The sequence below is a fragment of the Euprymna scolopes genome, chromosome 39 (assembly GCF_053919585.1).
Source record: "Euprymna scolopes isolate OS-2025 chromosome 39, ASM5391958v1, whole genome shotgun sequence".
Classification (NCBI taxonomy): domain Eukaryota; kingdom Metazoa; phylum Mollusca; class Cephalopoda; order Sepiida; family Sepiolidae; genus Euprymna; species Euprymna scolopes.
In genome coordinates this window covers 36511049-36523818 of record NC_136520.1, presented here as the reverse complement: position 1 = coordinate 36523818, position 12770 = coordinate 36511049, and the positions used below count along the sequence as shown (strand labels likewise).

At 35.1% G+C, this 12770-nt stretch overlaps 1 protein-coding gene across 28 annotated transcripts in view; it reads left to right on the top strand.

Annotated features, from left to right (window-relative positions):
- The window catches only part of LOC145263743 (dnaJ homolog subfamily B member 6-like), a 115815-nt gene that overhangs the window by 47575 nt on the left and 55470 nt on the right, over positions 1-12770 (top strand). For all 28 annotated transcript variants that reach the window (XM_080120751.1, XM_080120738.1, XM_080120742.1 and 25 more), the window contains 2 exons: positions 1277-1380; positions 10017-10126. In XM_080120751.1, the coding sequence (XP_079976877.1) occupies positions 1313-1380; positions 10017-10126 (178 nt within the window). In that variant the 5' untranslated portion in view covers positions 1277-1312. The remainder of the gene's footprint in view (positions 1-1276; positions 1381-10016; positions 10127-12770) is intronic.

The window sequence follows — 12770 nt, the reverse complement described above, 5'->3', positions numbered from 1 at the left end:
ACTTGATTAAAAAGCTTGCTGCATGTCTGAATACCCTTTATGTAAAATTTCAAATGTTTAGACAAAAAAAATGGCTGAGTAATTCGTTTGACCTTTTAACTTTGACCCCAATTTTGACCGCTTAACATTTGTTTTGGGCTCAAATCAAATTAAAAAGTAACCTACATCTAAAATTTCAAGTGTTTAGACTCAAAATTGATGGAGTTTAAAGTTTTCAAATGTCAAGTCGTTGAACTTTGACCTCCTCGACAAGCAAATTTCTGGCCGAAAACGATTAAAGATTTTCTTAAATCTCAAGACCCTTTATGTCAAATCTCGAGTCTGTAGACTGACTGTAGTTTGGTAAGGAAATGTGTATATACAATTTCACCCACACACACACATATATATATATATATATATATATAAAAAGAATGAGATTTTTTTTTTTTTTTTTTTTAAAGGTCAAGAGGTTGAGTGACATACTCCATGACCCTGGATACATTTTGTATCTGGGAAAGTGCATGAGTTAAAATAGGGAGTAATAGGTGATGATGTTTGTACTAACTTAGAAGCAAGAGAACACTATTTGAGGCTGTAATTTGATACTTATCAAGCTGTCACTTTAATGATACCACCCTCTTCCCAGCTGGTATTTAGCTAGATTTAATTAGCAATGGAAATTCCATTTGATTAAATATAATAGGTTTTAATTTTATCCTTTTTTACTTTTAATTGGTTAATATGTCCTTGTCAGTCCAATAGTGACTATCTTACTGTCCAGCTAAGGTACGATCCTGTTGAGTTTTCGGAATTCCACACTCCCAAGCTTTACCTTTTTGGGAAGGGGTTTATCGCTAATCACTAGCATTTCTACCAGGGAATGCTGATTAGACTGCTCGGGCATTTTTGCAGGCCAGAGTATGCTAACCCTGGTGCACTGGCTTTTCAACTTAACCCCTGACCTTGTTTAATCTGATCAGGTGAATATAATAAAGGTGAGAAGATTTTTCAAATCAAGAAGTTTGGCTGAGAAAATCAGCCATTTGATATAACATTCTTTTCTTAACCTTTTTTTCTGCATCAACACATAATTTGCTCTTTATCCTCCCTCCCATTTTCAACCCTCCCTTTTTTTTTTTTTTTTTTTTTTTTTTTTTTCTGTCTGAAGAAGAAAAAAACAATTGGGTGTGACTTAATATACAAAACAGACAGCTGATAGTATGTATTATGGTAGTATGTGTAAGAGTATAAATTGGAATTAAAACTTGTTTGTCTTTTCTTTGTCTCTCTCTAGGTCAGTTAATCAGTCGACGTGACTTCAACTGGCAAAATGACAGTTGACTATTACCAAGTACTTGGTGTAAACAACAATGCAAGTGATGCAGAAATAAAAAAGGCGTAAGTATTAATTTGTTTTACTTCTAAAATCTAATTAGGAAAAAGAATATTTTTAACTTATGTTGATTGCGTATTAAAAAACATTTTTCAGTTTTCTATGGTGAACAAACTATTTTTTTTCTTTCACGTCTAACGCACTTCCTCATCTTGTATACTTTCTATTGCTTTTTTTTTTTTTTCTCTTTCTGGGGTGCCTATCAGTTCAGAGTATGACCTTAAAGTATATTTGGTGACTAGCTCTCGATTTATGAGCTTCAGTATATGTAGAGTTGGTCCCGCAGCATTAACCCCCAAGCGAGTTGAACTGGTGTTTCCCTGAAAAAGGAAGTGTCTAAGGAATATCAAATTTGCAAGCTATCTCCAATCACATGTACATCCTGTTCAGGGGAGAGGACGTTTTTGCAGTTCTTGCAGAGAGGTGTCTGCATCCTTCTACATACAGCGCCTGGTATTCTGAGATGGTCATCCATCTGGTACTGACCAGACTCAATGTTAAAATTGGTGTGTTAATGTGATTATGCCGTATCTTATAAAAATATGGAGTTATCCCTTAGCATTATTCCCAGATTCACTTTTACCTGTTAGGATCCCATCTACGAGTTAAAATAGAATTGTCCTATACCTGGCATGAAACTGCTTCGCTGTTCACCTCTACTTCATACATTACCCAAAGGTCCATCTACCTTATTTTTATTATCCAAACCCTATCAACTAAAGTTCTTCCATAACACAAACTACATCCAATTTGATAACTTCAGAGTGTGAAATAGCTTATTAGTAGGGCTATGACAACAGAATATTCTTTTCATTATTTTGACTCTTGAGTATATATCTGACATGGTTAATCAACCGAGAACCACATCAATCTATATGAAAACATAAGATATGAACAGATACACTCAAGAGTCAAAACAATGAAAAGAATATGCTGTTGTCCTAGCCCTACTTATTGTTTATCACTACTACAGATCTATTCTCACCCAGAATATTAATACCTATCAGGGAAAATACATAAAACAATCTACAGACCAATTGTATCATGACATTTTGTGCTGGAGCTGATAGTTTTAGTGAAAATAGTTTGAAAACTACTAATTAAATCTAAGATTTAATGCGCAAAATTTAGTTGACTAAAATTATTACATAATGGATAGCCCCATGTCAGATAGAAATTAACATTAACTAGTGTTGATCTTGACAAGGGTTGAACTATGTACAGGTCGGAGTGACACTAAGTTTGAGAAATAAATCAATTCCCACAAAAAATAACAGGAAGAGAACTGAAAGTAAAGTATGCAATTCAATAGGTTCAAGTAGAAAAAAAATGCAGATCAGCCGACATGGCATGGATATTGAGGTTAACAAGTGAATGAAAGTTTCAATTGAGTTTGGCTATGGACTGGGCATGGGACGGATTGGCAATAATTAATGCTGTAATAACTGAAAGGAAAACTTTGATAATTGTAGAGTGAAATGTCCCCTCCCCTCTTAGATCTGTTCGCTGTGTCTATCCGTTTATCCTTAATAAGATAAGGAACAAATTAAGAGAATACTAGTCTCTCATGTGAGCTATTTCTCTCCAATTCCATGTAAAAAGATAGTTTTGAAAAGTGAAAACATTAGAAAACCGCTAACGTGGAAGAGCATGTATGGTACTTACATAGGGTCACTAACCAAACTTCATAAATGGCGGGGAGTGTGTGCTTGACCCTTGGATAAGAATAAGTAGAAAACTAAACCCCCCCCCCCTTCCGGAAACCCGGAAAAAAAATATTGTATTTAGATTCATCCAGTACAGTTCTCATCTCGAGTGTTATTTTCGCAACAGTTTGATCAATGTAACTTCTGACCTTTTTTAGGTGTATCTTGTCAAACTCTGGAATGTTTCTGCTGAACTCAAAATTTGGATGAAATTTTGAACACTACCCTTCATGGAGGTAGTATGCTCTCGTTCCATCAGCCAGCAAGAACCTGTGGCACAGTGGTTAGAATGCTTGGAAAAATCAATTCTAAAAGTGACCTTCTCCTGAAGGTGATTGAAAAATAAAATTGAATTACTTGAGACCTCTATCCAGTCATGACTGACAGGATGAGAGCATGCTACCTCTGTGAAGTAAATAAAGGGTTCTGTTTGAAATTCCGTCCAAATTCCAGAGTTTTGTTGAAAAATTCCAGAGTTCGACAAGATACACTTGAAGAAGGTTGGAGGTTATATTAACTGAAACATTGTGAAAAAGATGCTCAAAATGAGAACAGTCGTCCAATGAATTTAAAAATTAATAAACATAAAAAAAAAAAAATGTCTGAAAATGATGTTGGGTAATCTGAATCAGGAAAGCTGAATTTAAGTAATGATTTTGGTTTAACATTAGAGAATGTGATGGAAAAAGAAAACAGAAAAACAAACGTTAAAACTTTAAAAATATCTGAAAAATAAAAACAAAAAAAAAATATGGCTTAAATAACCCTGTTTCAATATTATTAAAATTTAAAAAAATCGAAAAAAAAAGACACTTTACGCCACGATTCGAACACAAAACCTTTAGATAATGATCCCGCGCTCTAAGCAACTGAGCTAAGATGACGTTGACAAAATTGTCGGTTTTTCAAATATTTAAAGTAAATCATGTTCCGACGTCGTATGACGCATGCGTAGAAGCGAACTTGTCGTGAGAGGACGGTTTTTGCTGACCCCTCTCTGTAGAAAACTAATGATTTTAGGGTGAAGAAATTGTTTTTGGCCAATTTTTCGATATGTCGGGCAAAGGTTGGAACTTTAAAATGATACCAATCTCGTGAAAATCTGTGACCCGTTTCGAAAGTTTTTGCGAAACATACAAACACACAAACATCTATATAGATAGATAGATAGATACGATACGATTGTTGCAACATATGATAGTGAGGAGCCATAGCTTGCTCAGCTCTATTTTTTTCCAATTAATCTCGTTTTATCCTATTTATATTTTGTGAAAATAATGTTCATAAATTCTTTTAATACAAAAATTTTGTGCTGTGTAAAGGCTTAAAATTATAAAGTTTATGTTTCCAGGTTGATTAATATCATTGTAGTATCAGAGCAGTTAGAAATTATAGACCTGATGTTTTAGTGTGACGTAGCGCTTAAAAATGTAGACAACAATGAAAGTGTCTGTTTTGTTAGTTTTAGTTGTGATTAAATGTCTGGTGGTTATTTTAGCTTTGGGTGAAAATACCTAAAGAGTAAAAAAAAAAAAAAAAAAAATAAAAATGTTTAAACTTTCTTGCATTAAATCATTACATAATGTGTGTGTGTGTGTTTTTTTTTTTTTTTTTTTTTTTTTTTTTTTTACATGCTTGGAAATTGACTTCCAAACTTCTAACCAGATCTCCATTTACTTTTTTCTCTCAAATCCAATTTTATCTTTTCCTGCCAGGTTTTCCTAGGCCTGCTTCTATGAACTGAATCTGCTTCTTTGATGATTTAAAAAAAAAATTAGTTATTGACACCAACTGTGAACTAAATGTATTGTTAGTTCTGTTGGTCTATATGACTTTCATTAATATCTTGGAGATAGCATATCATTGATCCAACTATGGGATAAACTAGACTCGAAACCCTTGGTAAAGAAACTCTTCTAGAAAGTTCGAAATAACACTAGTTGTAGTCGTTCTAGGAGCATAGTACTTTATCAGCTGCCTTGAAAAGCAACCAAATTTTTTGGAGAGGTATGGTGACAATTTACAGTTGTGAAGAGGCCACTAAAAATAATTTACAAAATAATTTCTTGTAAATTTAATTCTCACTTAATAGCTAATGACCAGCTATGGCATAGTTGAATATGAAACTTGATTTGTAAATTGTCATCTGTAAAATATTTAATTTATGAATGAAGGAAATTTAAAAAAAAAAAAGACAAATGTCCTCATTAATGCTAGTTTGTAAAAAAAAAAAAAGAAACTTTTATTTAAATGTTAAACATATCGTGTTTAGACGAAAAGCATTCTGTATTGCAATATCTTAAAATGAAAAAACTTGTACCAAAATTTAGGCGACGGCACTTCCTTCTGTATGCTGTATATACAGAAGGTTCTCGTTAGATTCCTGAAGCTAAGCAATGTTGAGGTTGGTTTGTACCAAATGGGTGACAATATGGGAATACAAGGTGCTGTATGTAGGATGTTGACACCTCTCTGCAAAATCCTAATGTTGTCATCTCCCCTTACTGGAATATGCATACAACTGGGGACTACTTGTGAATTTAATATTCTCTTTACACTTCCTCCTTTGGAGGAAGCCAGTTCAACCCTTCTAAAGTGAATGCCACTAGCAGAAATTTCTTCTCTGAAGTTTAGCATCAAATTAATTTTAGATAATAATAATGAAAGAATAGATATGGAATTTTTAAAAAAATTCCATTTTCACCCCAAACAAGGCACAGTTCCACTTGATGTCGAGGCCTTAAGTTGCAGGGATACAATGTAGGGAGTTCAGCAGCAAGATGTCTGTTCACATTACACTTGAACTTCCCCATGTCGGTACAGTTGGGAAAGCAGGAACCCAGAAGGGAGTTCCAAATTCTAGCAGTTTTTGGGAAGAAACTATCAGAATAGGCCTTCTTATATATAGAGATCTCTACTGTGTAGGAGTGGGGTTTTGCTGCTTGCCAGGTTTGTTGGGTATTTATGTCGAGGGGGTACAAGAGCTTGCAGTTTGTCAGTGCATCCACCATTAAAATACTTGTAGAACAGGCAGAGGAATGCAATATTTTGTCGATGAGACAGTATAGAAATATACTTTCATAAGTGAGCTAAACAGTAGTCTTTTGACATACTTTTATAATAACCTCTGAAACCAAAAATGTCTTATGCATGTGTAATGTATATTTGAATATTTTTCTTTGGTGGTTCAAAATTTAATGATGGCAATAAATGAACCATGTTGTTACTAGTCACGATAAATTTTAATGATAAAAGAATGAAAAAAATACCTAACCGGTTTTGTACTTCCCTCTACAGAGCTAAATTAAGATGGAAGGATGGGGGAGTGTATTAACGAAAGTTTAGGGGGAGGGGGTATTAAAACCATTTACAGAAAGTTTGCCTAGACTTGAGAGATATATATATATATATATATATATATATGGTTTCTAGTGTGTGTTTTTATTTTTTTTATTTTTTTATTTTTTTTTTTTTTTGTACATGGGAATCACCACTTATCTAGGCCTAGAGGCGAGGTTAGGATAAGGGTTAAAAAGTGTACAGTGGTTAAAAGGACAATATCATAGTAATTGTTAGAAGTATAAATTTAGTAAAAATTGTATTAAGGGCTAGGGCTCATCAAGAACTTATTCACATTGGACTTGAAGACGGCCATATTGTAGTTAGCTGGAAAGCAGGTAAACAGAAGAGTTCCACAGGTGTGCATTTCTAAGAAAGAAGCTTTGTTCATGGTATCTACATTTAGGTACAGATAAAGAGTGGGGGAAATTATTGAGTGTTTTCAGCCAAACGAGTGTTCATTTTAAGATAATGTGATTTCTTAATATAAAATGAGTCAACGCTGAAATTAGCAGTACAAATGCAACTATAAGATGGTCTGCAGTCGAAGGACCATATCTTATTCAGAACCTCTGATGGTAAATAATTCACCTGACGTATTTTGGTGGGCATTTGTTTGACTCGTATCTAATCTTTGATGTTCTTTTTATGTGGTGGGGTATATCTTTTTAAGTAGTTAAAATTTGTTTGGTGTATTCGAGGCAAAATAATGTTCTGCACAGCTGAAAATTTGTTTAGAGAATTTCTCACTAATAAAAAGCCAAGCCAAGGCAGGTGAAGTTAAATCTACAGAAGTAATTTAGTTTTGCAGAAATTAACAATTTTATTTTTTATAATAGATTGAACATTGTCTAATTATTGCAAAGGATTTTTATGTCCTAGGATGGATGACTTTCCACATCTGGACAAGAGCTGCTAGAAGCACCTTATCCTGCCTCGATGGAGCTTAAAATAGACTTCCTAGCCTAGTAGGGGATGCCCCTATTCTCTGCAACCTCTTTCCCACAGAAGAGACATTGTGAGCTTTTTCTACTCTATCGTTATTTTCATGGCAAGTGCTCATCTGAGCTCCAATCTATGATTTCCCTCACCCTTGCCAAACTTTTGTGAAAAATACTTGTTCTACTGAGACCACTATCAATAATTTCCCTCGCTCTTCTTTGTGCCTAGACCTAAACATGGATTCTTAGAACTGCATGCCTATGGGACAGTTTTGTTTGCCTGCTTTCCAACTGGCTATTATATGATTGTCTTCAAGTCCAATGTAAACAAGTTCTTAAGTAATCAAGTTTACCAAATTTCCATTACTAACGATTACTACGATATTGTTTTGACTACCGTACACTCATTAACCCTTATTCTCAAGTGATGCCCGGGCCTTGATAACTGGTGACTCCTTCGTAAAAAAAAAAAAGAAAAAAGTAATTTTACTTTCTTTCCAAATAAAAATAAAATTAAGATAGCGTACTATCTTTGGTTTTAAAAACAATATTTGCATAACCGTTTTTCTGAAAAGTTGGTTTTGCAATTATATGAAAAAAAAAAATGTTAAACGGTGAACTTTTGCATCAAACACAAAGATCTAATCTCCACAGATTCTGGTCCACATGAAGTCCTAGTTGGTTTCTGTTATTTGTTAACATGCAGGATTACTGGTTTCACGCCTGAGAGCAACACGGCATTGCAATTGAGTGCAAGTCTGAAAGTTTGACTCTGGACACAAAGGAATTACACAAGCAATGTTGACACTTTCACTCCATTGAAGTTCTGCACCTGACACCTTTGCTTGCCATGCATAGAAGCAGACGATCAGAGTACCACTAATCTTGATGCAGGCCCCTTGGATTTTCACCAGAGCCTTATTAGCCAGGTTGCCCTGCTGAGAACTGGAATTCGAGAAAGTATTCTGAACACTATCATGTTGCCACTGGTGAAGAAAAGTTGGACTTTAGAGTTGTTGATGAGTCGACCATTGCATGTTTGTTTTATTCACAATCAAACCAGTTCAACCTAATGTTGCTTTGCTCAGAAACTAAGGCCTCGAAAGTTGCTCACTGAATTATGTGCAACATTTTGAATGTGTCTAAGATTAGAGGACTTGTATCTGTAAATTACTCCAAATTTCCAATCTCTAGACCTTTTAATGCATGTGTGTATGCACACAATTTCATCTATATCTCTCCTGTCTGTTTAAATGTATCTATGTCTGCCTAAAACTTTTGATAGGTGACTGATTTTCACGAGATCGGTATCGTTTTGAAGCTCGACCCTTCAGACAAATAATTGGCTAAAAACATTAATTCCTTCACCCTCAACTGGGCACTTTTCTATAGGGAGGGGTCGCTTTTTTTGCCAATATTTTCAAAAGTCATCCCTTTTCGATTGACTAGCCTTAATTTAAACCTTTGCCACTTCTGGTTTGGCGATAAACGCAACGGCAAAGATGTCACTTTTTTTTTTTCTTTTCGTGCGTTTTTTTCCTCCTTCATGGTACGGGTTCGAGCCTGCCTGCCTATTACCATTTTTTTTTTTTTTTTTTTTTTTTTTTTTGCTCAACACACACCTCCAAAGCCCCGGGCAATGCCGGGGCTAGTCCTATATAAAAGGATCCATTCTGTACCAAACCTGTTGTCTGATCTTCATCAATAATCTCCCAAACCATTCTAAAATGATTCATTGACATTTATGCAAGTGACACAACCATCTATGGCAACACTTCAAAGAGCATTAATGATTAAAATGTCTTCCTTCCGACCTGGAGCACATTATGCAATGAATTAAACAGTGGCTGGTTACTTTCAGTGCATCTAAAACCAAGCTTCTCTCCTTTCACCATTAATGCTCGGATACTTATTTTGCCCCAATTGAAATGAATGGTTGTCTCGTTGAGGAAACCCCTGCTTTGATATGCTTCTAGAAGGCCACTGGAAAAATGGATCATTCTATCACTCCAGAAGGTACCTCATTCTTAACCCAATCCTCTACCTCTATGAGTCAAATATGTCGAAAGATAAGGTATTGTTACATCTGGGGAGGTGCTGTTCAGAGCACTCCCTTGACAGAATGCAAACTAGATTTCAAAATCCCTACAGTCTCTTCTCGCAGAAGAGGTGTTACTAATCTTTCTCTATTCTATTATTTTCATGGTAAGTGCTTGACTGAGCTCCAATCTATAGCTTCCCCTGTAAAATTTTCATTAAAACTACAACCACTGAAAATAATTTTACCTGTTCTATGTACCTAAAATGTCATTTTCAAGTCCGGTATTATCAAATTCTTGTTGAGCTATCCTCTTTAATAATCAAATTGCCCAGTCTCAATCTATCAGTATCTATCCTCCGGACAATTTCTTAGACCCTTATTGTTGAATGGCATTTTTTTTTTAAGTAGTGACTAGATAAATAAATAAATAAAAAAAAAAGATTACATAAATATCTTATGGTTCTAAGATGGTTTTTGAGGCAAGATGTCAAGTTTCAATCCCATGCAGAGAAATATTGGGATTTTTCAGTTGGCTGTGAAAGAATGTAAGAATTTTATGTAAAACCTGAATTTTTTAAATGCCGCTATATAGCTTATTTTGTTCTTTTTTGCAGCTATCGGAAATTGGCTCTCAAATGGCATCCTGATAAAAATCCTGATAGAAAAGACGAAGCTGATAGAAAATTTAAGGAAATCTCTCAAGCTTATGAAGTCCTATCAGATAGTAAGTATATAAAGTTTTCTTACCCTGCTGATACCATTAGAGCATAGGGTGAATCGGGTGCTAATGTGATTGCAAGAATTAGTAATGTTTGAAGCAAGTTCACAAAATTATTCTCATTTCTAACTTTTAACTTTGGTGACATTCACCTCGGATGAGTTTAGCCTGCTCCTTCCAAAGAACAGTGTCCTGGATGAATGCAGTCCATGCATGATGGTCTGCATTAACCAAGATAGCTAGTCCTGGAACCCGCGGTGAACACCATTGACCTGTGGACCGAAGGTAGATTCAGCATCAGCTTTGATCGTGTGAATCAAGTCTTCAGCTGGTCTCCTGGGTGTCTTTACCAATCTTGGAATGGTTCGGGAGCTACTGCTTTGTTGATGAACAGGGCTGGCCAGGCATTTTTTGCAGGTCACATTTCCCCTCCTCAGGGGTGCTAATTTAATCCAACTTTCTCACGTTGGTGTGTAAGTTTTCAGTGGGAGAGAACTAAAACCCCTTCTTCCTAACACTTGTGGGGTGGGACATAGACAGTCTCCTCTTAAAAGTAAAAATTGGACTATTAAAACGGTATAAGAATATACGAATGAAATGAATTCTATTAAATAGATAATTCATAGATATATACACACATACAGGGTGGAACGATAAAGTTGTCACCCTAAAGATAACATTACAGGAAAATTCAATTCAAGTAACTTGAGTGTAATAGAGCTGACATCTATTCAATGTAGCCGCCTTCAGCCTCAATCACTGCCTTGATACAGATACCTTTTTCACAAGTGCAGTCAGAGCTCGGCAAATACTTGGTGGCAATCAGGCTGGCTTCGGTGTTGTGGGAGGTCATGTTGGTTGTGTTCTCGATGTATGACCAAAGTTCAACAGGTTCAGGTCGGGGGTGGGGTCAGTGAGAAAAGGGTACAAATTCATAACACTCCTTCTGAAGCCAAGTCTGAGTCTCTTTGGACTTGTGGATCAGTGCCGAATCCTGCTGCCACACCCAGGGTCTGCCATCAGCCACCTGATTGCACCAGGGGATCACCACACTCTTCAGCACATAGATACACTTTGGTGTTGACTTTCAAGCCAACTTTGAAGATGTGAGGTGGCATGATGTGACCCTCACTTTAAATCACACCACCCTGAGCATGTCCCTGTTATTCGTTGTAATCTAGCAATGCAATTTGAGAGTGCTGGCAATGGTTCTGTTGTCTTAACTTGGATCAGTGGAGAGCATGAATTGTACAGCGGTGCATCTCCGATCTTGCTTACTGAACATTGTATCACTTTCAGACATGATAGAAGGCTCTTATCTCTTTTGGAATTTGTACACAAACTGGCCAACTCGTAGATGGTCTGCAACAAAAAAGAAAACCGGTATACATCAAATGGAAATGGAATCCTATCGTCTTTTCTAGGGAGACAATTTTATCATTCTACCTTGTACATTATTTATAATTTCATTTAATGCCATCTTAAAATGTTCTATTTCTGTTAATTTGATTAAAAAAAAATTAGGGTGGGGGTAGAGTTTTGTCTTAAGATTTTTTATTTTTAAAAAAATTTTATTAATCATTTGGCATGTATTTTTACTTGCTTCGTTTGGTTGTCATTTTTACAACAAATAAACACTTTTGGAGTCTGTTTAATACTGGAAAACAATCCTTAGTGCATACTGTTAATTGAATAAAAGATGCTATTTTACACACTGATATTAATAGCTCAAAGGTCTGGCTCCTGAAATAAATACCCCCCCCCCCCAAATCCAATATTATGATTATCTATTATTTTTTTTTAATTTTTAAGTGATAAATGGAAAAATAAAAATGTCTAAAATTAAAGAGTTTTGACCATTGAATGATGGTCATTGTTTTAAAGATTTTTTTTTTTTAATTTTCCTTTTTAATTATCTTGCCCAAATATTTTATGCTATTAATACAGATCAATATACAGACGAAACAAATATTGTGTTGGGTGGTTGAGAAGCGGAGAAGCTCCTTTTTTTTAATAATACCGTTATTTCTAATTAAGTTTTTCCTCTTGGTTCCTAAAGCAATTAACAGATTTCTCGTATCTTAGATCTTGGTTACGACCTTATGATATCCAGTGTGGAGGTCTCATTTGGTGATTGGTGAGGAATGTGAAGTTTCTCCTTAGTTGCCGTTGCTCCTGGGTCCGCTTTGGCCTGGAGTTGTAATACCTGTTAGGGCAATTTCTTAAAAAGAGCCAAATCTTTACCATAAAATATAAATACCATCAAATAACAAACTATACCAAAACATTGCCTGAATATACCCAGCAAAAATCGACTCTAAAAGTGTCAAATTTAAATCTTATATACAGCATTAAATGACTTAGAGAAGGTTGATATACTGGTTAAACAAACAAACAAACAAACAAACCTGTTAGAATATCTGGTGCTACCAGATCAGGTTGTCTGAGGATACTGGCTTCCTGAGTTAATTTTCTTTTCACTTTGCAAAACTCAGTTACGTTTTGCAAAGTCAAAAACAATTTTCTCCTACAAAACCAAACAAAACACCATGAATTTAATAAATATTTAAAGATATAGAACTTGAAGCATAAAATCTTTTCCATGTCATTTGTTTTTTTTTTTTTTTTTACACAGTAATCACCACTTATC